Raw genomic sequence first — 22640 nt, 5'->3', positions numbered from 1 at the left:
AACACGTGACCGCGCTGTTTCCCGTCCCGTTCTGTCCCTTTCTGCAATCCTCTCTCTCTCTCTCTCTCTCTCTCTCTCTCTCTCTCTCTCTCTCTCTCTCTCTCTCGCTGCCGCAGCCGCCGCCACTCCCGCTGTCAGTGCGCCGGGCCGCCGCTTTCCGCCCCTCTCGCCCGCCTGCTGCTGTAGAGCGCCGCTGCGCACCATCATGGAGCTCTCTGCGGTGGGCGAGCGCGTCTTCGCCGCGGAGGCCATCATCAAACGGCGCGTCCGCAAGGTGATCGGCTGGGGCGGAACGGGGGCGGGGAGCTCTTCGGGTCAGAGCTGAGGCCTACAGTACAACATAGCAGCTGGGGAGCCTGTCGTATCGAGAGACCTGTCGGGAACGCGCTGAAACCCTGTATTCTTACTGGGCGGACGTGCGACGGTGCGATGTGTCTCTGAGTGTGTATTTGGAGCGCATCTAGTGTGTATCTGTTCTTGGGTATCCATCGTGTATTTCTTATGCATGCTCCTGGATCCATCTAGTGTATCTGTTGGCTGTCCTGGGTGCATGATCTAGTGTGTATCTGCAGAGTGTATTGCTGTGCATGCAGCAAGGTGCATCTAGAGTGTGTCCGGTGTGTTCTGCTGTGGGGTGCGTCTAGTGTGTATCTTGGGTGTCTCGCGTGCATCTAGTGCGTATCTGCTGTGTGTGGGGGGGGTGCATGCAGGGTGCATCTAGAGTGTCCGGTGTGTTCTGTGGGGTGTCTCACGTGCGTCTAGTGTGTATCGGGATGTGGACTGAGAGGACGATCAAACACTTGTGCTGGAATACAATAGTGAGCTCACCCACCCTTACAAGCAGCGGTGTGTCTTTACAGACTGTACTGTCAAGTTGCACTGCCTGGGGGAGTTCACTGGGGGGCGGGGTGTTTAACGTAACACATCTGTTGCCTGACTGAAGCCCATGTGATCCTGCAGGGCCGCATCGAGTACCTGGTCAAGTGGAAAGGATGGGCCCTCAAGTAAGTGTGCTGTACTTCATCTTCCTACTGCACGATTTCAAGCGAGTTCTTTCTTTCGTTTGGTCATTGTTTAAAATGTATATTGGACTTCAGTCCTCTTCCTCATTTGCATAAAGTTGCATCACTTGCATACTTTTTCTTTTGAAATTTAAATATGTGACATGCAGGCATCGTCCACTTCACCACAAACTTTTGTCCCAGATACAGCACGTGGGAACCAGAAGAAAACATTTTGGATGGTCGCCTTATAGCAGGGTTCGAACAGAAGTAAGTCCACATATATACACTGTCTCTGCAACCTCTGAGCACAACTGACACACAAGGACCTTTCCCCCAAGTCTCAAAATAGGTAAAAGATTATGGATCATCTGGATATATCTACAACAAATGTCTGTTTGTGGCACACTGGGTTGGACTGAGTCCTGCTCTCCGGTGGGTCTGGGGTTCAAGTCCCACTGGAGGTGCCTTCTGACGGGCCGGCATCCCATCCTGGGTGTGTCCCCTCCCCCTCCAGCCTTACCCCCTGTGTTGCCGGGTTAGGCTTTGGCTCCCCGCGACCCTGTATGGGGCAAGTGGTTCAGATGATGTGAGTTTGGCAATGCTAGTGCATGTTATTGGTTTAATGTGTTTTCCGTAAAACACCCCCTTGTTGTAATTCATAGCACCGTTTATGGATTTATCATCTTTATGATACCTTTTTTTTTTTTTAAACTCAGTTTACGAGTTCAAAATGACCGTTTTATTCCTCGTGTAGAAGTTCTCCACCTTGCAGAATTTTTTTTTTTTTTTTTTTTTTTAAAAAAATGTTACGTGACAGTTTCTAAGGTGTGGTATGCGAATGCGTTCTCTTATTACCATTTAAAAGTTTTAGCGTTAATTTATTTTTAGCTTGAGGTTTGTCTGTTGTCTCGTTGCTTTTTCACTCTCGCCGTGTTTCCTCCTGCTCTCTCGTGCTCTTTTGAAGTCAATTCTCTTCTGTGCAGATGGATTCGGGGCCTGTTTTTGTGCAAAGATGAATTGTCACATCAAAGCAAGCCACTCTGCTCAATTTTTCAAAACAAAGCGGTTTTATGTCTCTGTTTTTCCATCAGCTCGGGTAAGCTGGTGGGGGAACAATGACGTGATAATACCATATAATCTACAGCCATTTTCTGGAATTCATATTTTGTGTTGTGTTGGAGATGTGATGCGAACACATCGTACTGTGGTGCATCTGTACCATAAGGTCACAGCTCGGTCGGTGACTGGTGCATTGACACAGTTTGTAAAACCAAAACCATATAATCTGACATGCGGTCATTTAGCTGACGCTTTTCTGCGAAGCGACTTAAAATTATTTATTTAAAGAACTGGGTCATTTTACTGGAGCAATTTAGGTAAGTACCGATGGGATTCAAACATGTGACATTTTGGTCCAAAGGCAGGAGCTCTAACCATTACACTACCAGCTGCCTCCTATACCACATACACACACGTACACACAGACCTTGTCTCAAATGGGGTCACGATCAACCGGAGCCTAACACAGGGCGCAAGGCTGGAGGGGGGGACACCCAGGATGGGACGCCAGTCCACTGCAAGGCACCCCAAGCGGGACTCGAACCCCAGACCCACCGGAGAGCAGGACCCAGTCAAACCTGCTGCGCCACCACAAACCCCTCTATTCCGTCTCAGGATAGGGTAACAAGCATGTGCTTACTGTAAGTAATAATCAATGTTTATGAAACATACTTAAATTACTTATTAAAAATTACAGTAAGAAAGATCAAAAAAATAAATACCAGCATACACTGTACACTTGTGTAAAATATCAGTGTCTGGATGCTGAAGGCGTATCCTTGCAGCCGGCGGCACAGTGGTTAGAGCTGCTGCTTTGTGGTCGAAGGACCCAAGTTGACGTGCCCTTGGTCAAGATACTTACCCAGATTTGGCAGAGTAAACGTTACTGTAAAATCCCCGTAATGATCGTCACAATGAAAAGCTCAGTCACGCCAATTGAGAGAATAACCTTCCGTTCTCCTTGTTTTTCAGGGAGAGAGAGAGGGAATTGTACGGGCCGAAGAAAAGAGGACCTAAACCTAAAAACTTTGTTCTTAAGGTGCACTTTTTTACTAACTTCAGACCTGGTTTGTGCTGCTTCTTTATGTGGGAACCTGAGTAAAGTGGTTGGGGGTGTTGAAAATCGCAGGGTTATTTATGTGTTTGTGATCCATCTGCTTCTTATTTCTAAATTAATAACTTTGACAAATGTTATTTCCAGCTTTTTATAAAAGGTAATATTTTCGTTCCTCTGTTTTCTCTCTAAACCATCTCTCTCTGAACTGCACCCCAGGCCCGAGCGCAAGCTGCTGAGATCCGTCCCCCCCCAAGGCTCTCGGACCCGGGCCTGCGCCACCATGCTGTCAACGCCTCCAGACCCTCCACCTCATCAGGGCTCTCTTCATCGTCATCTATGTCTTCCTCTTCGGCCCCCCCCGGCTCCCACTCCTAAACTGCACTCTGGCGCAGCCTCTCATAAGCTGAAGAAAGACATCCGTCGCTGCCATCGGATGTCCCGCCGCCCCTTGCCCCGCCCCGATCCGCTAGCTCCGCCCACAAGCTGCTCCTCCTCCTCCCGCCCTCCCGTGTCTCCCTTCTCAGAGACCGTTCGTATCCTGAACCGCAAGGTCAAGCCCCGTGAGGTGAAGCGGGGCCGCATCATACTCAATCTGAAGGTCATTGATAAGTCAGGGAAGGCCAGCAGCCCTGCGGCACTTCATCACCCCCCATCCCAAAGGGGGCGCCCTCCTATCCCGTCGCGCAATCGCATCATTGGCAAGAAGTTCAGTGACGGGGCCTACAGGGGCCTTCAGCCCCCACTGAAGTTGCCGGGCTTCCCGATGTACGGGAAGCCGTTCGGTCTTCAGCAGGTCGGCCCGGTTCCAGGCCAGCCTCCCCTGGGAATGAGGTCCGGTACTGGGAGAAGTGGGAGCGGTACCCCAGCACACACTGTGTCAATACCCCCCCGTCTCAGTGTGGCCTCGGAGGGTCCTGGCGGGGTGGCTGCGCTGCCCGTGTCCCAGTACCAGCCACCCCTTTCGCCCTCCAGCTCGAGCGGTCCGGACAGCACCCCTGCATCCCCGACACAGATTCAGCTACCGCCCCTGCCGGCGCCGGCCTCCGTCTCTCCCCCCAGACTGAGTCCCCAAGGGCTGCCTGGGCCGGAGGAGGCGCCGGGCCTCCAGTCGAACCCCAGCCCTGTCGCCTTTCTTCCCTCCTGCCCCTCCCCGTCCTCGTCGCCGTCGACATCTGAGGACGAAGAGGCCATCCTGGATCAGACCACAGCACGTGCGACCAAGCGGAAGTCCAGGGGTCGGCCCGTCCGTCGGCGGCGCCGAAACAAGGCAGCCGCTACCACCCCCGTAGCCGGCAGCTCTGTGTCTCCAGGGGCAAGAGAACCATACCCCAACAGCAGCCCCCCTCTTCTCTCCCCCGAGGCCCCGCGGGGTGCCGGGGAGGGGGATCCCAACTGGCGGCCCGAAATGGCGCCGTGCCACGCTAACGTGGTTGTGACGGACGTGACCACAAACCTCCTCACCGTCACCATTAAGGAGTTCTGCCTCCCGCCAGATCTGGACATGTCCAGTCCTGCTTCTCCCACCTCTCCCTCCTCTCCGCCTGCAGCTCCTTCTTCTCCCATCCCTCCGGTCTCCCAGCTGAAACCATAACCTCACTAGAAGAATTTCCGTCCTTGACCCTTCAGCCATCCTGACGCAGCCCTCGGGACGCAGGACTATTGAACTGAAGCACTGTATTTAATTCCAGATAATTAATATTAAAGTATGAGTGTGTACGCAGGGAACCTGCACGCAGGGCCCGGTGCGTTTCGGCTGTGCCATGTGCTCACCTGCAGGGGGACGTTGCGTCTGCCACAGTTACGGGCATATAGTGTGGATTCACACACACACACACACACACACACACACACACACTGAACACACCTTCCATCTGAGTCACTGTTGTAATAAAGTGCTTTAAGAGGTGAGATAAAACATTGACTTCCGGGACCAGGGTTGTCAAGCTCTCCTCTGGCTTCTTTCTCCAACATGAAGGTGACCCCCACACACACGCACACACGCAAGCAGGCATGTACAACTTTATCTTTGCAAGTGTGTTCTCTATGTAAACCCAGAGAAACCATTTGTAGTGCAAGTGTCTCTTTCCCCGCGGGATTTCCAACTGATGCTCCTTTGCACACACCCCATACTGCATCGAGTGTGTATTATTTCTGTTGTTCTCGCAAAAAAGACTTCACTCATACTATGAACTGTTCACCCCCCCCCTCGATCACACTGTGTTTCTATCGCTGTGTATTTTCAATAGCCCAGTTTGACGAAGCGGTTGGACGCTTTGTGTTTGGGTGGTACGGAGTGTGTGCACCTACCTGTGTGTGTGACCACTTTGTTGTCCTCACTAGATGCCTCGGTTTGCATGCCGTGCTTTGGTTTCTGCACCGCCCTCTGGTCCTCTTGTCCTTGCCACCTCTGGGCCTCGCTCTCGTGATTGGTTGATCTCTCCTTCTCTGGTCATGTTTTCGTTCCGCGAGTGTAACGGAAATGTGTGTGCGTCTGTGCCACCCTTCTGTATGTAATGTTCAATGAAGTGCAAAGAGATGGAGTTGTTTGCTGGTCATTTCTGGAGCACCCTTGTGTGTGTGTGTGTGTGTGTGTGTGTGTGTGTGTGTGTGTGTGTGTGTGTGTGTGTGGATACACATGCAGAAAGACTACCATAATGAGCCTGTCTCATGTTTATACTGTTTTTTTTTGTGGCTTGACCAGCGACTTGACCCACGAGTTTGTTAGATCTTTAGCCCGAGTTCGTGTTGTCCTGTGTGTTGGTATTTGAAAGTGGCACTGAGTCCTTACATTGACGCTTCATGTGTCTCAACCCATGTGCCTGTATAATCCCTGGAGGTTGGATATCGAGGTTATGGAACAGTTACTCATCCATCATCAATAACCAGTCTAATTCAGGGTCATGGAGGTCCAGAGTCTATCCTGGAAACATACGGTGTGAGGCAGAGGTAAGGTACACCCCAGACAGGACAGTCCATCACAAAGCCATCACACACTCATCCATCCATTTCTGTCCCGCTTGTCCTAAAAGGGTTGCAGTGGCAGCAGGGAGAACAGAGAGGCCCAGCTGCCCCTGTCTCCTGCAACTTCCTCCAGCTCAGCCTGGGGGATCCCCAGCCGTTCCCGGGTCAACTGTGAGATATAATCCCTCCAACGGGTCCTGCGCCGACCTCAGGACCTCGTCCCAGTTGGCCGTGCCTGGTATACCTCCAAAGGGAGCCGTCCAGGGGGCATCCTCATCAGATGCCCGAACCACCTCAACTGGCTCCTCTCAATGTGAAGGAGTAACGGCTCTACTCTGAGCTCCTCCCGGATGTCCGAACTCCTCACCCTGTCACGGAGGGTGAGTCCCAGCACCCTGCGGAGAAAGCTCCTTTCGGCCGCTTGTATCCGCGATCTTATTCTTTCGGTCATCACCCAGAGTTGATGACCATAGGTGAGGGTAGGGACGTAGATCGAGCGGTAAATGGAGCGCTTCGCCTTATGGCTCAGCTCCCCCTTCACCACTACAGACCGGTACAGCAACCGCATTACTGCTGCCGCTGCTCCCAGTCTGCAGCCGATCTCACGCTCCCTTCTTCCCTCACTCATGAACAAGACCCCAAGATACTAGAACTCCTCCACCTGGGGCAAATTCTCTCCCTTTACCTGGAGGGGGCATGCCATCCTTTTCCGTGAGAGAACCATGGACTCAGACTTCGAGGTGCTGATCCTCATCCCAGCCGCTTCACACTCGGCTGCAAACCGTTCCAGTGCGTGCTGGAGGCAGCCATGTGACGGTGCCAAAAGGACATCATCATCTGCAAAAAGCAGATACGTCACCTTTCGACTCCCACACAGAATGCCCTCCTGACCTCGACTGCGCCTTGATATCCTGTCCATGAAAACCACAAACAGGAGTGGAGACAAGGCACAACCTTGGCGGAGTCCAACACCCACACTGAACAGGCCTGACTTAAGGCCGAGTATGCAGACACAGCTTTCGCTCCGTATGTACAAGGACCGAATGGTCCGCAATAGTGGCCCCAGTACCCCATACTCCCGAAGCACCTCCCACAGAATTTCCTGGGGAACACGGTCATAGGCCTTCTCCAAGTCCACAAAACACATGTAGAGTGGATTAGCAAACTCCCATGCCTCTTCAATGATCTGTGAGAGGGTAAAAAGCTGGTCCGCTGTTCCACGGCCAGGGCGGAATCCGCATTGTTCCTCTTCAATCTGAGGTTCAACTATCAGCCGGAGCCTCCTCTCCAGCACCCCGGCATAGACTTTCCCAGGGAGGCTGAGAAGTGTGATGCCCCGATAGTTGGCACACGCTCTCCGGTCCCCTTTCTTAAAGATTGGAACCACCACCCCAGTTTGCCAATCCAAGGACACTGTCCCCGAGGTCCATGCAACATTGCAGAGACGTGTCAACCATGACAGCCCTGCAACATCCAAGGCCTTAAGCATTTCCGGGCGGATCTCATCCACCCACAGTGCTTTGCCACTGTGGAGCTTACCAACTACCTCAGTGACTTCCACCAGGGAAATGGACTCTGCAGCCCGAAAGCCTCTGGCCCTGACTCCTGTAAGGGAGGCATATCACTCGGCTTTAAGAGTTCTTCAAAGTGCTCCTTTCACCTCCCGAAATTGTCCTCATCAGAGGTCAGAGTTTCTCCACTCCTGCTAAGCACAGCCTGAGCGAAACTCCTCCGACCCCTTCTGAGCTGCCGGATGGTTCTCCAGAACCTCTTTGAACGACCGATAGTCGTTTTCCATGGCCTTTCCAAACTTCTCCTATGCCCGGGCTTTTGCTTCTGCAACCGCAGCCACTGCTGCCTTTTTCGCCTGTCGGTACCTGTCTGCTGAGTCAGGAGTCCCCAGAGCCAACCAGGCCCTAAAGGCTTCCTTCTTCAGCTTGATGGCTTCCCTCACCACCAGTGTCCACCAGCGGGTTCTCGGGTTGCTGCCCTGGCTGGCACCAACAAGCTTTTGGCCACAGCTGTGCCTGGCTGCTTCCACAATGGAGGTTTTAAACAGGGTCCATTCAGACTCCATGTCCCCTACCTCCTCCGGGACATGGGAGAAGCTCTCCCGGAGGTGTGAGTTAAAATCATTCCGGACAAGGTCCTCCGACAGTCGTTCCCAGCACACCCTCATTAACCATCTGGGCCTACCAGCTCTGTCCATCAGTTTTCCCCGCCATCTGATCCAACTCACCACCAGATGGTGATCAGTTGATAGCTCAGCACCTCTCTTCACCCGAGTGTCCAGAACATGTGGCCTCAAGTCAGAAGAAACGACTACAAAGTCGATCGTTGACCTTTGGCCCAAGGAGCTCTGGTACCAAGTACACTTATGAGCATCCTTGTGTTCGAACATGGTGTTTGTTATGGACAAACCATGACTAGCACAGAAGTCCAATAACATTTCACCATTCGGGTTCAGATCGGGCAGGCCGTTCTTCCCAATCACCCCCCGCTAGATTTCCCAGTCATTGCCAACGTGAGCGTTGAAGTCCCCCAGCAGGACAATGGAGTCCGTAGGTGGGACCCTGTCCAGAACCTCTCCCACCTTCTCCAAGAAGGCCGAATACTCTGAACTGCTGTTTGGGGCATAAGCACACACAACAGTCAAAGTTTTCCTTTCTGCGACTCTAAGTCGCATTGAGGTGACCCTCTCGTCCACCGGGACAAACTCCAACTGTATGGCAGCCAGCTGGGGGCTTGTGAGTATCCCCACACCCGCCCGGCGCCTCTCACCTCGTGCAACTCCTGAGTAGGAGAGGGACCACCCCTTATCGAGGAGTTTGGTTCCAGAGCCAACACTGTGAGTGGAGGTGAGCCCAACTATATCTAGTTGGTTTTTCTCAACCTCCCGCACCAGTTCCGGCTCCTTACCCCTAAGTGAGGTGACATTCCACATACCAAGAGCCAGTTTTCGTTGCGAGGGGCCGTGACGCCATGGGCCACCCCGCCGCCAGGTATACACAGCACCGGAACCCCAGTGCTGGACCTTGCAGGAGGTGGGCCCACACGGCCCCCCCACAATGCCTTTTCAGGTTGAGCCCGGCCGGGCTACGTGGCCTGCCCGGCCACCAGGCGCTCGCCTAGGAACACTACCCCCAGGCCTGGCTCCAGGGGTAGGTCCCGGTGATCCTATTCCGGGCAGGGTAAAGGTTTTCCTGTTTCCCTTTTTCATGGAGGTTTTGGATCGTGTTAGTCTGGATCTTCACTCCAGACCTGTTCGCCTTGGGAGACCCTACCAGGAGCATAATGCTCCCGACGATATAGCTCTGGAGATCCCTAGATCATGCAAGCCCCTCCGCCACACCAAGGCCCCGATCCAGGAAGGGCACACTCATTCACTCACAGATAAACACACAAAGAGTAATTTAGAGTTCCCAAGATACCTGAAACATGTTTGCACTGTGGGAGGAAACAAGAGCACCTGGAGGAAGCACGAACAAGGGAAGAATGCGCAAACTCCCCATAGATTCGGCTGAGTTTGAATCCACGTCCGACCTCTCAGAAAAGTAGCTGTTGGGTACTGGTGCTGCCAGCTGAATCGCTGCGATGCCCTAAAACACTTATTTGGGAAATGATCCATTATTAACAGAAATTCTTTTTTTAAAAAAAAATCTCATTATTATTGATCAAAGTTTGTGGTGTTGTGTAAATGTTGAACCCAAGGTGGTTTTGTCTAATGGATGTGAACACCATTTATACCCAAGCCACAGGACTATGGTACAGGAGAGGATGGTCAGTTAAAGCAAAAATAAAGACATCTTTTAAGACAAAAGCCCACTTTTTAAAATTATATTTGGGAATATAGCCCAGAATGATTACCTTGTGTAGGGGGTGCGGTGGCGCAGTGGGCTGGACCGGGTCCTGCTCTCCAGTGGGTCTGGGGTTTGAGTCCCACTTGGGGTGCCTTGCGACAGACTGGCGTCCCATCCTAGGTGTTTCCCCCCCTTCCAGCCTCTTGCCCTGTGCTGCTGGGCTAGGCTCCGGCTTCCTGCAACCCCGTATGGGACAAGCGGTTAAGACAATGTGTGATTACCTTGAAAAAAAGACGTTTGCTCTTCTGAGTGGACCCCTTTTATTGAAAAGACACTGAGAAGAGTGAAAGGCGGTTCCTTTCATCTCAATATCAGGAGAAAGCCGGAGGTTCAGCTGAGGATGAACCCGAGTCTCCTGCTCAACATCTGCGCTCAACGAGGATGGTTTCCTGTAAAGTCCACGACGAACTGTGGAGACACATCCACTAACGTCTTATGGCCATTCGTGGGTCTAGGTGTGCTTTTATATATATGTTGTGTATGCGTGTTTGTATGTATGTATGTATCTATATATACAGTACTGTGCAAAATTCTTAGGCACTTACATGTTTCACAAAAATGTTTGACAGTTATTTAACGTCTTCTGCATTAGTATCAATGGGAAAGAGCATATTTTTGGTTTCTAAGCATTCCTTTTGCAAAAAGTTACAGTATTACAGTAAGTGTTTTGTATGTTGTTAAAGACAGTACACACACAGTCTGAAACCACTTATCCCAAGTCGGGTTGCAACAAACTGGAGCCTTTCTCAGTAACACAGGGCGTAAGGCTGGAGGGAGAGGGGACACACCCAGGATGGGATGCCAGTCCATGGCAGGGCACCCCAAGGGGGACTCGAACCCCCGACCTGCCAGACAGCGGAACCCGACCAAGCCCACTGTGCAAAGCAGTTGTTGATGATGGATGGTTGGTAAACTTTTGCACAGTACTGTATTCATATAAAGGGTGCACAGTGGCGCAGCAGGCTTGACCTGTGTGGGGTGCCTTGTGACAGACTAGTGTCCCATCCAGGGTGTGTCCCCTCCTCCTCCAGCCTTGCACCCTGTGTTGCCGGGTTAGGCTCCAGTTCACCACGACCCCCCAACGAGTGGTTTCGGACAGTGTGTGTGTGTGTATTCACATATGTGTATTATATACAGTACTGTGCAAAAGTTTTAGGCATTTGGGGAAAAAATCTGTAAAGTGAGAATGAGACAGCTGTGTCCAGCAGCAGTGCTCCAGGTTACATCCCAGACTATTTGAACCCCCCCCCACCCCACCCCTGCTGCTCTGGTTCTGACAGTACAGCTGAGCCCTGCAGGATCCATCTATGTAGGTTAATGCAGTACAGCTGGACTTTGCAGAAAAGGATGCATTAGAAAGACTGGATGGCCATTGTCCTTCTATAAAAGAGACTGTGCAGTAAAGGCACCACGGTAAAACGCTCTACGCTCCAACTCCAGCAGCTTCCTGTTGCCACCAGGTACTGTAGTAATTTAATCGAGGGTTAGGCTACATTTACTTGTGTTTGGGGCATGTTTTCAAACTGATATGTCATATCCTAGTGTTTCTACTTAAAGCCTTTAAATGAACTCACCTCCAACTGTATTCATATCCCTGATCCTGGTGAACTGCGTCTGCTTGGAGCACCACGGGAAAATTGTGCCCCACCTTCATAACTGATCATTTAATAATTTACATCTATAATTATTCTTTATCTGACAGCTTTGATCAACATGACTTTGCGTGTAAGACAAGCAACTTTACACTGATTAACCAATTTATCCAACAGGGTAACAGTTTTCACTGTGCTATTTGGGAGGTTCCATGACACATTGCTTCAGATTATGATTTTCCTCAACACCGCCATGTGAAATAGTCTTGCTGCCAAAGAAAAGTTTTAAAAAGCTGTTGTTCAGTGAGTGTGTCAGTCAGTCATCATTCTGCCAGTTCACTGCTGCTTGTAGTTCCTGATTCCACCACCAGGTGGCAAAGTAGCAAAACATTACATGTAGACTTTATTAAATCCAGTTAAGCTGTTCTACACACACATACATTCTTATTAGCGAAAGAGCATTCACAGGAAAAGGCACACAGACATACTAATTATTATTATTATTATTATTATTAGTTGTACATATGTTTATTGTGATATGCAATTTGTATGAGAATATCATACTGCAGTAAATATATCTACACCTGTGAGTTCAGCCCAGCTCGTACTTTTATTTCACTCCTTTTGGGTGGAGGCCATACCTGTTCTAATAATGTTTTTTTTTCTGCTGTTTTATTGAGCACATATTGTAGTCCTCCCCTCGTATTCATAGCTCTTCGTGTAATCGGATCAAATTGTTTTGCGCAGGAATTGACAGAGAGCTGTCATCTCACCTCAAAGTCATAAGCGATATATCATATAAGCGGTCAAGGTGATGGACTGCTAATCGATTGTGTTCTGCGCAGCATGGGTTCGAATCCCATTCTTGTGGTGGGTTGTTACTTCTACGGACGCAAGCTCATTTTGCTTAGCATTTCAGTGGAAGTGTATAACTGCTCAGGAACAACATGCCTGTATGTATGAATGATAATGGGAATGGGTAGTGCTGCTGCTTTTGGACCCAAAGGTCGCCGCTTTGAATCTCATCTCCAGCTGTTGTACCCTTGAGCAAGGTACTTACTCTAAATTGCTCCAGTAAAATTACCCAGCCGTATAAATGGGTAAATAATTGTAAGGTTCTCTGGAGAAAAAGTATCATGTAAATTATCAAGCGCGGTAATACATAATATTACAAGTATAGGACCCATGTTGACTGTCAGTTAAATCACTGCTGCTGTAGGGCAATATATTAGCTCTGTGGAATTAACTTGGAGCCCGTCTCTAATGTCCGTCTGTAATCTATGGTAAATTTACAGCTATTTATTCGTGTTCAGTCCCTTTTGGCCCAGTCGGGGTCCGCAGAGCAACGGCTGGCTCAGCCTCGGTGCGTCGGAGATCTGTGGGAGGTTTCGTTTTCATCTTTGCGTTTTGAACCTTCCACTGCTTTCCCACCTCTGCTTCACGGTTGGGAGCCCCTGGGAGACATCGTCCTGCTGCTCAGGAGCCTGGTGTGGGCCGCTGTCTCCCTCCTCCCGCCTCGACAGGCAGCTCTATGGGAGGACCATCCGATATCTGGATATGTGTGTGTGTGTCTCTGTGTGTGCACTCATGCAGAAAGCTAGCTGAACACTTTTAACATATAAAACACTGGGTTTATATACTATGCAGCATACAGTGATTTACCCTGATATACAGCAGGGCTGTTTTTACTGGATCAGGGCAGGTACCTTGATCAAGGGTACTACAGCAGGAGGTGGGATCAGACCCAAGTGAGGTCTCTGGGTTCAGACTGATAATGTGTGACAGCTGAGCCTTCAGTTACTCTTCCTTCAGATCAGGGTGGTTGAGGCATCTTGTTAGAACATCTCAGAATGTCTACAGGCATGTTCCTCTGGGCAGAGGACTCGGGGCACAAGCAGGACGCACTGGAAACACCGTGTCTCAGGGATAGCGGAGGAACACCTGGGAGTCGCCCAAATGGAGTTTTAGGCTGTTGCTGCAGAAAGGAAAGTGCAATGTGTGTTGCTTGGTCTGGTCTCACCACAACCTGCTGTAGGATTGTCAGCAACCTGAACAGGGGGGTGGGTGGATGGATGGATGGATGGATACTGTAATGTTTCTGTATACAGCAATGGTTTTCATTCCCACAGCGTAGCATTCTCTTGGGAGGATTTTTTTTTTTTTTTACACAATGAAGCCTCAATTCAAAGATGCTGTGTTTTCACAGGCTAGTTTTCAGTGTTGAGAAGAAACACAAGTTACCAATCTCTCATTGGTAGCACGGTGAGTTCGGCTCCATCCCATAAAACATTCATTGGGCCGAGTCTGGAGGAGAACCTACAGCAGAGTCTCTGGCCACCTCAGATCTGCATTATCCGGAGTCCGTTACTATGAGTCCGAGCGCGGTGTTAGAGACCACACGTACATTTTGCATTGGTGGCACGTACCCCGCCAGAGTGTTGTGCATCATGATGTCGAACCCTCACCTTGCTCTGTGTCGCTGCGACATTTTCCCTGTTAACTCAAATACATATATAGTGCATTTTCCCTTGGAATGAGATATCACCTAACACACCTTTGCCCCTCCTTCTCTTTCTCTCTCTTTCCCCTCTCTTTTTCCCCTCTCTTTTCCCTTTCTTTTGCTCTCTAGCTCTCTTTTCCCTCTCCCCATTCCCTTTCATCCCTTTCTCTCTCGCTTTCTTTTCCCTCTCTCTCCCTCTCTCTTCCCTTTCTCACCCCATCTCCCTCTCTCTCCACTCTCTTCCCTCCCTCTCTCCTTCCCTTTCTCCCCCCCCCTCTCCTCTTTCTCTCTCCCTCTCTTTTCAATCCCCCCAGCTCTGTCCCGCTCTCTCTCTCTCTCTCTCTCTCTCCACCACCCGCTCCCTCTCTTTCAGTTCCCCGCCCCGCCCCCTCCCCCCCCGGTCTCTAAGGTAACTACGGAGCAGCCTGGCAACGCGCAGAGAGAAGATGCCCCGCCGAGCAGCAGGAGAGAAGCGACGCCTGTATTTCCGGTAAACGATGGACGCGCGGAGTGAGAGAACCCTCTAAAGACCGAGATCGCCCAAGTCTGGTAATATCATGATCACCTTGGAGTCGCGATATCACTTAATACTTTGGTGAAAAAAAAAAAGGAAAAAAGGAAACGGGACATTTTGATTTGTCTTTCTGTACGAGAGACTGCTCAGGCGTCGCACGTAACCGACTGTCATTTGCACGGCGTTCTTGGTCCACACCCCGAGCTCCGCCTGAACCCGTGCTCTTCAGCGCCCGCCCTCCGCTCCGGGCTTTTACCTCATCGGGACTCGGCTCCTGCTCCTTTACATGACACGCGCCCCGCTTCTCTCCTGCTCCGACCCGTCCATCCGCCACCCTGAAGTTCGTAGCCGTGCTGCTGGCCGCCGGGATGCTGGCCTTCCTCGGCGCGCTCATCTGCATCATCGCCAGCGTGTACCCGAGCTCCACGGCCGCCGCGCCCCCCCCGCCGCCCACCGACAACCAGTCGGCGCCGCCGGACGCGCTCCGCCAGCCCTGGTCTCCCGGCGGCGTGGCGCGCGCGGGACCGCTGGGCGCTCTCCACGGTCCTGAATCCCCCGACGCGGCGGGCGGCTTGGGCGCCGGGTTCGACGAAGCCCCCACCCTCAACGAGCTGAGCAGCTCCGGCGGGGCGAGCGCGGGCGCGGCGCAGCAGTTCGCCTTCAGCCGCCTGATCTGCACGCCCGTGCCCGCCGGGGACTGCAAGCAGAAGAAGCTGCAGGCGGACGAGCCCTCCGAGTACGCGGACGAGGACTGGGGCTTCTACCTGTCCACGGCCGAGCAGCTCCGGCAGACCATCCGGCAGCAGAAGGAGCAGATCCTCGCGGACCAGCGCACCATCCGCGAGCTCACGGGGAAGCTGTCCGAGTGCGAGAGCGGCCTGGAGGAGCGCGCCTTGCACGAGCGCAGCCTCGGACCCTGGGCCGGCAGCCGCAGGCTCATGGCCGGCGACGACGTGCGGTCATCGGCCACGGAGCAGCTGCAGACGGCGCGGGCCGTGGAGGAGCTGGAAAGGGCCATCCTGCAGCTCAAAGACCGCATCGAGAAGCTGGAGGTGAGCGGTGTGTGTGTGTGTGTGTGTGTGTGTGTGTGTGTCTCGTAATGATGACAGCGACACGAGGAGGGGTGGGGGGGGGGGGGGTCACCTGCAGTTCACCAAACAGCTGCGCGCTTCCATTCTCCTGCTGTCAGACATCTCCATTCCATAATTTATATGATGAGAGTGGTGCACAATCGTAAATGTGCACCGCTCTCATACAGTGTGAGCTTGCTACACCACCAGCCCCTGCTTTTTCCATAGCTGGATGCTGCACCACGGTATTACTCTCCATCTCAGATTTCAGGGCTGGAGAAGACAGCAAAGAGCAAAGAAATCCTATCCAACTGTTTCCCCAGAGTACAGGAAATAAGGGCTCGGAAAACTGTGCCCGACGTTACAGTTTGTCATAAAAACTACAGTCAGAATTGTTGCTCGGGCAGATCACTGATGTATGATCCAGCTATTATCATATTCACAACAAGGGAGACACAAAGCGCCAGCGCAATGTGATTATCCCCTTTTAGTCAGCTATCCATTATTATTATTATTATTATTATTATTACATTTTAGTTTGTTATAATCAATATTGATCACATTGTATTCATCATTCCCCATGTAGAAAAATGTAAGATGATACATTGCAACATGAGTATTCCGTTATGAAACCATCAGAAAATGACAGTCAGAATAAACAGTGTCCTATTTTTATTCAGAGGGTTTATAATGACTTGATGGGGATGCGAACTCACGTCAGGAGGTGGTCGTGGGGGGAGTTTAATTGCCCGTTCGATCGATTAGAACCACCCTCCGCACACACCCGGGGAGGTGACGATGCACCCTGCAAGCTGACTGCCTCCCAATGTGCCTAACTGTCTGCGGGGGGAGGTCGCACGTGCGAACGGGGAGAAAGCGGGCAAAATAAATACTTCATTCCGGCCACGATTTCTGGGAATCAAATGAGCATTAATCGGGGTTCGGGAGTCTTGTACTCCGACTTTTGATTTACGAGGACAGAGCCTAGTTTGCGCGCCTGTAGCCCATAGCAGTGGTCTGCAGGGTATTGTCAGTCAGTGTCTCTGTGTGTGTGTGTGTGTGTGTGTGTGTGTGTGTGTGTGTGTGGGGTTCTGTGTTTGTTCCCCCTTTCAGCGAGTCTCAGTGCTAGATGGTGTGCACCATTCCTCTGCATTCCTACTTAGGTAAATCTTGGGTAAATTACTTGGGTAAATCACTCTAAGTCACTTTGGAGAAAGGCATCAGTTAAATGAGTAAATGTAAATGTGGGGTGGGGTGGGGTGGGGTGGGGCAGTGGGTTGGACCACTGTCCTGCTTTCCGGTGGGTCTGGGGTTCGAATCCTGCTTGGGGTGCCTTGTGACGGACTGGCATCACGTCCTGGGTGTGTCCCCTCCCCCTCCAGCCTTACGCCCTGTATTACCGGGTTGGCTCCGGTTCCCCGTGACCCCGTATGGGACAAGCGGTTCTGAAAATGTGTGTGTGTGTGTGTAAATGTATTGTATATTACTAAATTCTTTATTGGTAGCGATGCACTGCTAAGCGAATTCATACATGAGCTTAACATCTTGACTTGATTTACATCTTCTTTTTTGTCTTATTCTGTTTGCTAAAGGGCGGTGCAGTGGCCCAGCGGGTTTGGCCCACTCCTGCTCTCTGGTGGGTCTGGGGTTCGAGCCCTGCTGGGGGTGCCCTGTGATGGACTGGCGTCCCATCCTCGGTGTGTCCCCTGCCCCTGCGTTTCCGGGCTAGGCCCTGGCTTGCCGCACCCCCGCTCGAGACGAGCAGCTTCAGCAAATGTCTGTGTGTGTGTGTTTGCTAAGGTGTTACTGTGCTTATGTTACGAAAAAATGTGAGTTTTTTGACGACATTATTTGCCTCTATGTCTTTCTCTCACAGTCAGAGTTAGGCCCCTTGACCCACAACCACACCATTATGGGAGCCAAGGCCCCGGCTGGATTGTCCAACTACCCCGGGGGTGCGTTTGACTCCGTGCGGTGGCGGGTGGAGGACCTCGAGGACGAGTTAGAGCGCAAGATGAAGATGCTGGAGAAAGAGAGAGCAGCCTTGCGGAAGGAAACGCACGACCATCGGCAAGAGATCGACCAAGGCCTCAACTCCTTGCACCACCGCATCGTGGAGCTGGAGCAAAGTGAGGGCCCCAGGGGAGAGGCGGGAGGGCCATGGGAGGGCCGTGGGAGGGACGCTTACAGAATGGGAACCGAGATAGACGCGGAGGATGGAAGCATGTGGGAGCAATGCATGTAGGGAAGAAGGACATCAGAGAGAAGCCAAGATGTTACACAACAAATGGTGCTGAGTTTTGCCATGGAGACGTGTGGTATCTCAACTGCCAGACTCTGATAACGATACAGGGGATCCGTGCACAAGATGAAGGAATAGCAGAGTGAAGATCACCCTCATCCCATCCTCTCCACGATCAGTGAACAAGTCTCAGTGCCTGACAGCCCTCTACATTTACACTAGCATTTATTCATTCAGCAGACACGCTTCTCCAGTGTGACCTGCAGTGTAGGGTAAATAAAAGTGCATCTCACCAACAGACCGCGAGCTTTAGAGGGAGACACACGATTATTAAAACACAGTTTGTTTGCCTGATGCCCCTGTTTTTTGCAAGTGGACATTACAAGTGCAATACAAAGGTGACCATGACCAATGACACAACGCAAATTTATGTGGCCGTCATGCGATCATAAGAGAGCTTGTCCTACATTAGATGTGTTTTGGGATCCTTCTTGGATGTTGGAAGGGATTCAGCAGCTCTGAGTGATAAAGGGAACTCATTCCACCACATTGGGGCCAAAGCCAAGAACTGACAGACCCCTTGTGGGACCAACAACTGAGCTGGAAAGGTGTAGTGCATTCTCTGAGGTGTAGGGAGCCACCACCTCCTGTTCGTGTTGGAGTACAGATCCTCTAGCAACAACTCCGTCACGCAACCTCACTGCATATATTTGCTTCAAACTCAAATAAAATAGAGGGCATCTTGTGTTCTGCTGCTGTAACATAATATTTTCCCTTGTGGGATCAATAAAGTATATCTATCTATCTATCTATCTATCTATCTATCTATAGCTCATTATTAGTCCCCCCTTTCCAACATGTTATGTGATGTATTTTTAAAAGACAAAGCAAACAGCACCTATTCCGCTCGTGGATTTGAACCTGCAACCTTTAGGTCCCTAGCCAAGTTCCTCAAAGAGGGCTAGGCTCGGCGCCTTGTCACTGCAGTGCTATAACTTTGATTCTCTCCGCCCCTCCCCCACTCCCTCCTCTCTCCATTACAGGTCTCTCGGAATACAACTACCCCGAAGGCTACAAGCTCTCCTTCCCGGTGCGCACCAACTACATGTACGGGCTGGTGCGGCAGCCCATTCCGGAGATGTACGCCTTCACGGCCTGCCTGTGGCTGAGGGCCACCGAGGGGGGCATTGGGACGCCGTTCTCCTACTCTGTGGTGGGACAACCCAACGAGCTGGTGCTGCTGCAGGGGGTGCACAACCCCGTGGAGCTGCTGATCAACGACAAGGTTCGCACATTCTCCTCTGTTCATAAAAAAAAGCGGCGACTCGGCTGCAAATGGCATCCGGAGACGGCAGGCGTTTGGTCGTAAAGCGTTAAATAATCCCAAGTGCCATCTTTTCCTGAAGATCCTTTTGCAGTTCTGCAATATATGCGACATAAGTATACTCACGGAATATTTTTAGAAAATTTATGTTGCACTTTGGAACAATTGTCACGCGCTACTGCAGTGCAGGTGTCTCCTGTGTTTGGGACACACTTTCCTTAGCAGTGTAAGACCTGATGCCTTAAGGTTTCACGCAGTGATTGAAAGTGTGCCATATACATTATTGATTGCTCCTATTTTTCCTTGTCTTGCTCTATCATCCTGCCATTTTCAGAAATTGGCAAAACAGAGAACCGAATGCAGTTTCATTTATTTCTGCAGCTGCTGCCAGCCGCTTGCCTATATGTGCATGTGTTTGCGTAAAAGAGATACTGCTGTTGCTCTGCTCACGAGCCATGTTTGCTTAACAACACGAATGAGCGGCATGCATTGGGCTTTACCTCTATTCCAGTTTTTGTTACCTTATTTTCCCTACATGTTCCAGGCAATCACAGCTTCGGTGTCATTGCAGCACGTCTCTACCCCATTTCTGAATTTCTCCAATTTGCTTGTCGTTGAAAGGTTCCTGTAGGGACAGCTGGTAGTGTAGTGGCTGCAGTTGCTGCCTTTGGAACCAAAGGTCGCAGGTTTGATTCCCAAATCTGGCTGAAGTTGAGCAAGTAGTTATCTACCCTTAATTGCTGCAGTAAAAGTTACCTTGGTCTGTAAATGGGTAAATAGTTGTAAGCAGCTTAACATTGTAAGTCACTGAGGAGAAAAGCTTCAGCTAAGTGAATAAATGTAAATGTATGTGGAGAGTTGTACATGTAAGTGCCTCTGTGGGTAAAGTGATTTACCATGCATACCTGTGCTTCTTCCTCCCACCTGCAGGTGGCGCAGTTGCCACTGTCCCTCCCACAGGGCAAATGGCAGCACATCTGTGTGAGCTGGAGCCTGAGAGATGGTGTTTGGCAGGCCTACCAGGGTGGCAAGCTGAAGGGGGAGGGTGAGGGTCTGGCTGCCTGGCACCCTATCCGGCCCGGTGGGGTACTGGTTCTGGGACAGGAGCAGGTGATTGCCGAGGTCGCCACGGTAACACGGTCTCACTTTGGTTGCCTTTGGCAAAGAGTCCTTCATCAATGCAAAGAGAGGAGTCAGTATTCTTACTCTTGAACAGTGTGTGAATTCTGTGTGTGTTTGAGAATGTGTGGCACCAGAAGAGTTAATAACCTTCTAGCACAATTGGGGGTGAAATAAGGGAAACCATTTAGCTGGACTCAGTTGGTCAGTCTGAGTCAACTAATACTGCTTTCATGACTCCCTCCACTCGGACCCCAATCTGGTAGCTCTCCACACGCCGTACGCATCAGCCGCTGTTGTTACACCAAATCCCATTCTTTATTTCCTCTCACCTTCCATCACCTTTTCTTGCTGTGTCCCTCACCTGCATCCTTGTTGCTGTCCTACAAGGATACCCTGGGCGGACGCTTCGATGCCTCGCAGGCCCTGGTGGGGGAGCTGTCCCAGTTCAACCTGTGGGACCGGGTGCTGACGCCCACCGAGATCACCCGCCTGGCCGACTGCAGCGAGGTCACGTTGGGCAACGTGGTGCCCTGGACCGACCGGGATGTCGACGTGTTCGGGGGGGGCCGCCAAGGAACCCCTGGAACCCTGTGTCCAGCGCATCGGCAGCCAGCAGTGAGGAAGGGTGATGGGATCGGGCGTGAAAAGGCACTGTTTCGAGAGCAGGGGGCACAGCTTTGGGGACATTCTTTCACTTTGACACCTGCGCCTAGAGTGCACACGCGGTGATGGGGAAGAGACACACACACACACACACACACACACACACACACACACACACTCACAACGGCCACACTGTGACAGGAGAGATTGGCGATCTGCACTGTGTTCCATGCCATTCGCTCTGTCGGGGGGAGGGGGGTTCTAAGTTCTCACCCTCCCCCCCCTAGCCATTACAGAGCTTTGCCTTTCAGTCACACAGTTTTCATCCCACTTTAAAAGCTGATTTTTTTTTTCGAGATTTGCTCCGTTTCACGTTACCTTGATGCCCTCAAACAAGAGCAGGTCATCGATCTGCAGGGTCCGTGAATGCGATCTTCGCCATCAGGCCATACGGCGGCAGATAAATGCCGCATTGTGCACTTAGCCCTCCCTTGCACCAGATCCAACCCCCACGATGACCTCTTATGAACCATCCGAGGATATTCCCTGCGATAACCAACACTGAAGCAGCACCAGGAGGACACTGGAGTCAACGACTCACATCTTCATTATTAGTGTATCAAGAAGTAACCTCCCCAACTGCAGTAATATGCAGACTATGAAAAAAAAATAAGATTACAGAATTCAACCGTGAACGGCATGTACCACTGCTTCCCAAAGTAGATCAATGCTCCCGAGACCCATCAAAAAGGTTTTTGGATATATTTCCAAGAGTTCTAGGAAGCTATCCAAGCCCCGGTTGTCCAGGTCTCGGGAGGGTACAGCGCCAAAGCCCTGGGAGTCTCCCCTTGTGAAACACAAAGCGGTTTGAGTTCGGTCTCATCGTGGTTGAACAGGCTTCTGAACGGTACAGAAGAATGGTGGATGAATGTACGGTGTCTACACCGGTACTACACCACCGTGACCGAAATAGAGCAGAAAGCCCGAACGTGGCTGACAGCTCGCGACCAGCGCATGATCCTCGTTATAGCGAACGTCCGGCAGCCCGCACATCCAGCCATTCGAACCCTCATTCATTTTTGCTGACTAATTTGCACAAAAAAATGACGTTCACGGAATTGTATGGGACACAAACAAATATGCTGTGTTTTGGGTGCTCCCCAAATCTGCGAGGAGTCGTATCCGCCCTCCCTCTCCAGGAACGAACGTGGATGCAAAGTGCCTGCCTGGACAGACGTGCCCAAAAATGTATAAGAGAAAGAAGGAGAAAATGACTCGTAAACTCTCTACTTTTGCTATCTGTTTAAAGGTTGCTCTATTGTGATGTTGGTATTGTGCTTGTTTGTATCCGTACCTCTATGGTTTCTCTATGGAGTCGTGAAGTTACACCAGTGGAAAAAAAAAAAAAAAAGATATGATGATGTCATACTTACTGGCTGATGATATTAACTGTTTTATTTTTGATCGCAAAATTGTTTTGCATTTCCACCTCATGTTTTCTATATGCTCCAACTCACCTGTCCGTGTCACCTGCCCGACGTGTGTTGGCTTTGCCTATCGAATAAGGAACTTTTAAAATTATTTCGTTCTTTTTCTACTTTTTACATGCCTTTCCCTGTAGGTTTTGTACGGGTTTGTCTGTACCCTCTCCCTTTTTTGTGGTTCGAGACCATATATTGTTATAAAGCAAAATGGCCACAAATAAAAATGGACTCCCACAGAGCACGCGGCG

General features: G+C 51.0%; 1 protein-coding gene across 1 annotated transcript; it reads left to right on the top strand.

Moving 5' to 3' along the window:
* On the top strand, positions 1–22319 carry LOC108938841 (lysine-specific demethylase 6B-like). Its single transcript, XM_029247003.1, is given in 11 exon segments — positions 1–274; positions 961–1004; positions 1206–1271; positions 3036–3102; positions 3337–3473; positions 3475–4698; positions 14843–15599; positions 17494–17746; positions 18903–19144; positions 20114–20293; positions 20693–22319. Coding segments are annotated over 11 exon segments (3381 nt in total). The 5' UTR covers positions 1–205; the 3' UTR covers positions 21035–22319.
* The last annotated feature ends 321 nt before the right edge of the window (positions 22320–22640 follow it).

Source organism: Scleropages formosus, chromosome 20 (assembly GCF_900964775.1).
Source record: "Scleropages formosus chromosome 20, fSclFor1.1, whole genome shotgun sequence".
Lineage (NCBI taxonomy): Eukaryota > Metazoa > Chordata > Actinopteri > Osteoglossiformes > Osteoglossidae > Scleropages > Scleropages formosus.
The sequence above is the reverse complement of the archived record's forward strand: the minus strand, read 5'-3'. Positions and strand labels throughout refer to the sequence as shown.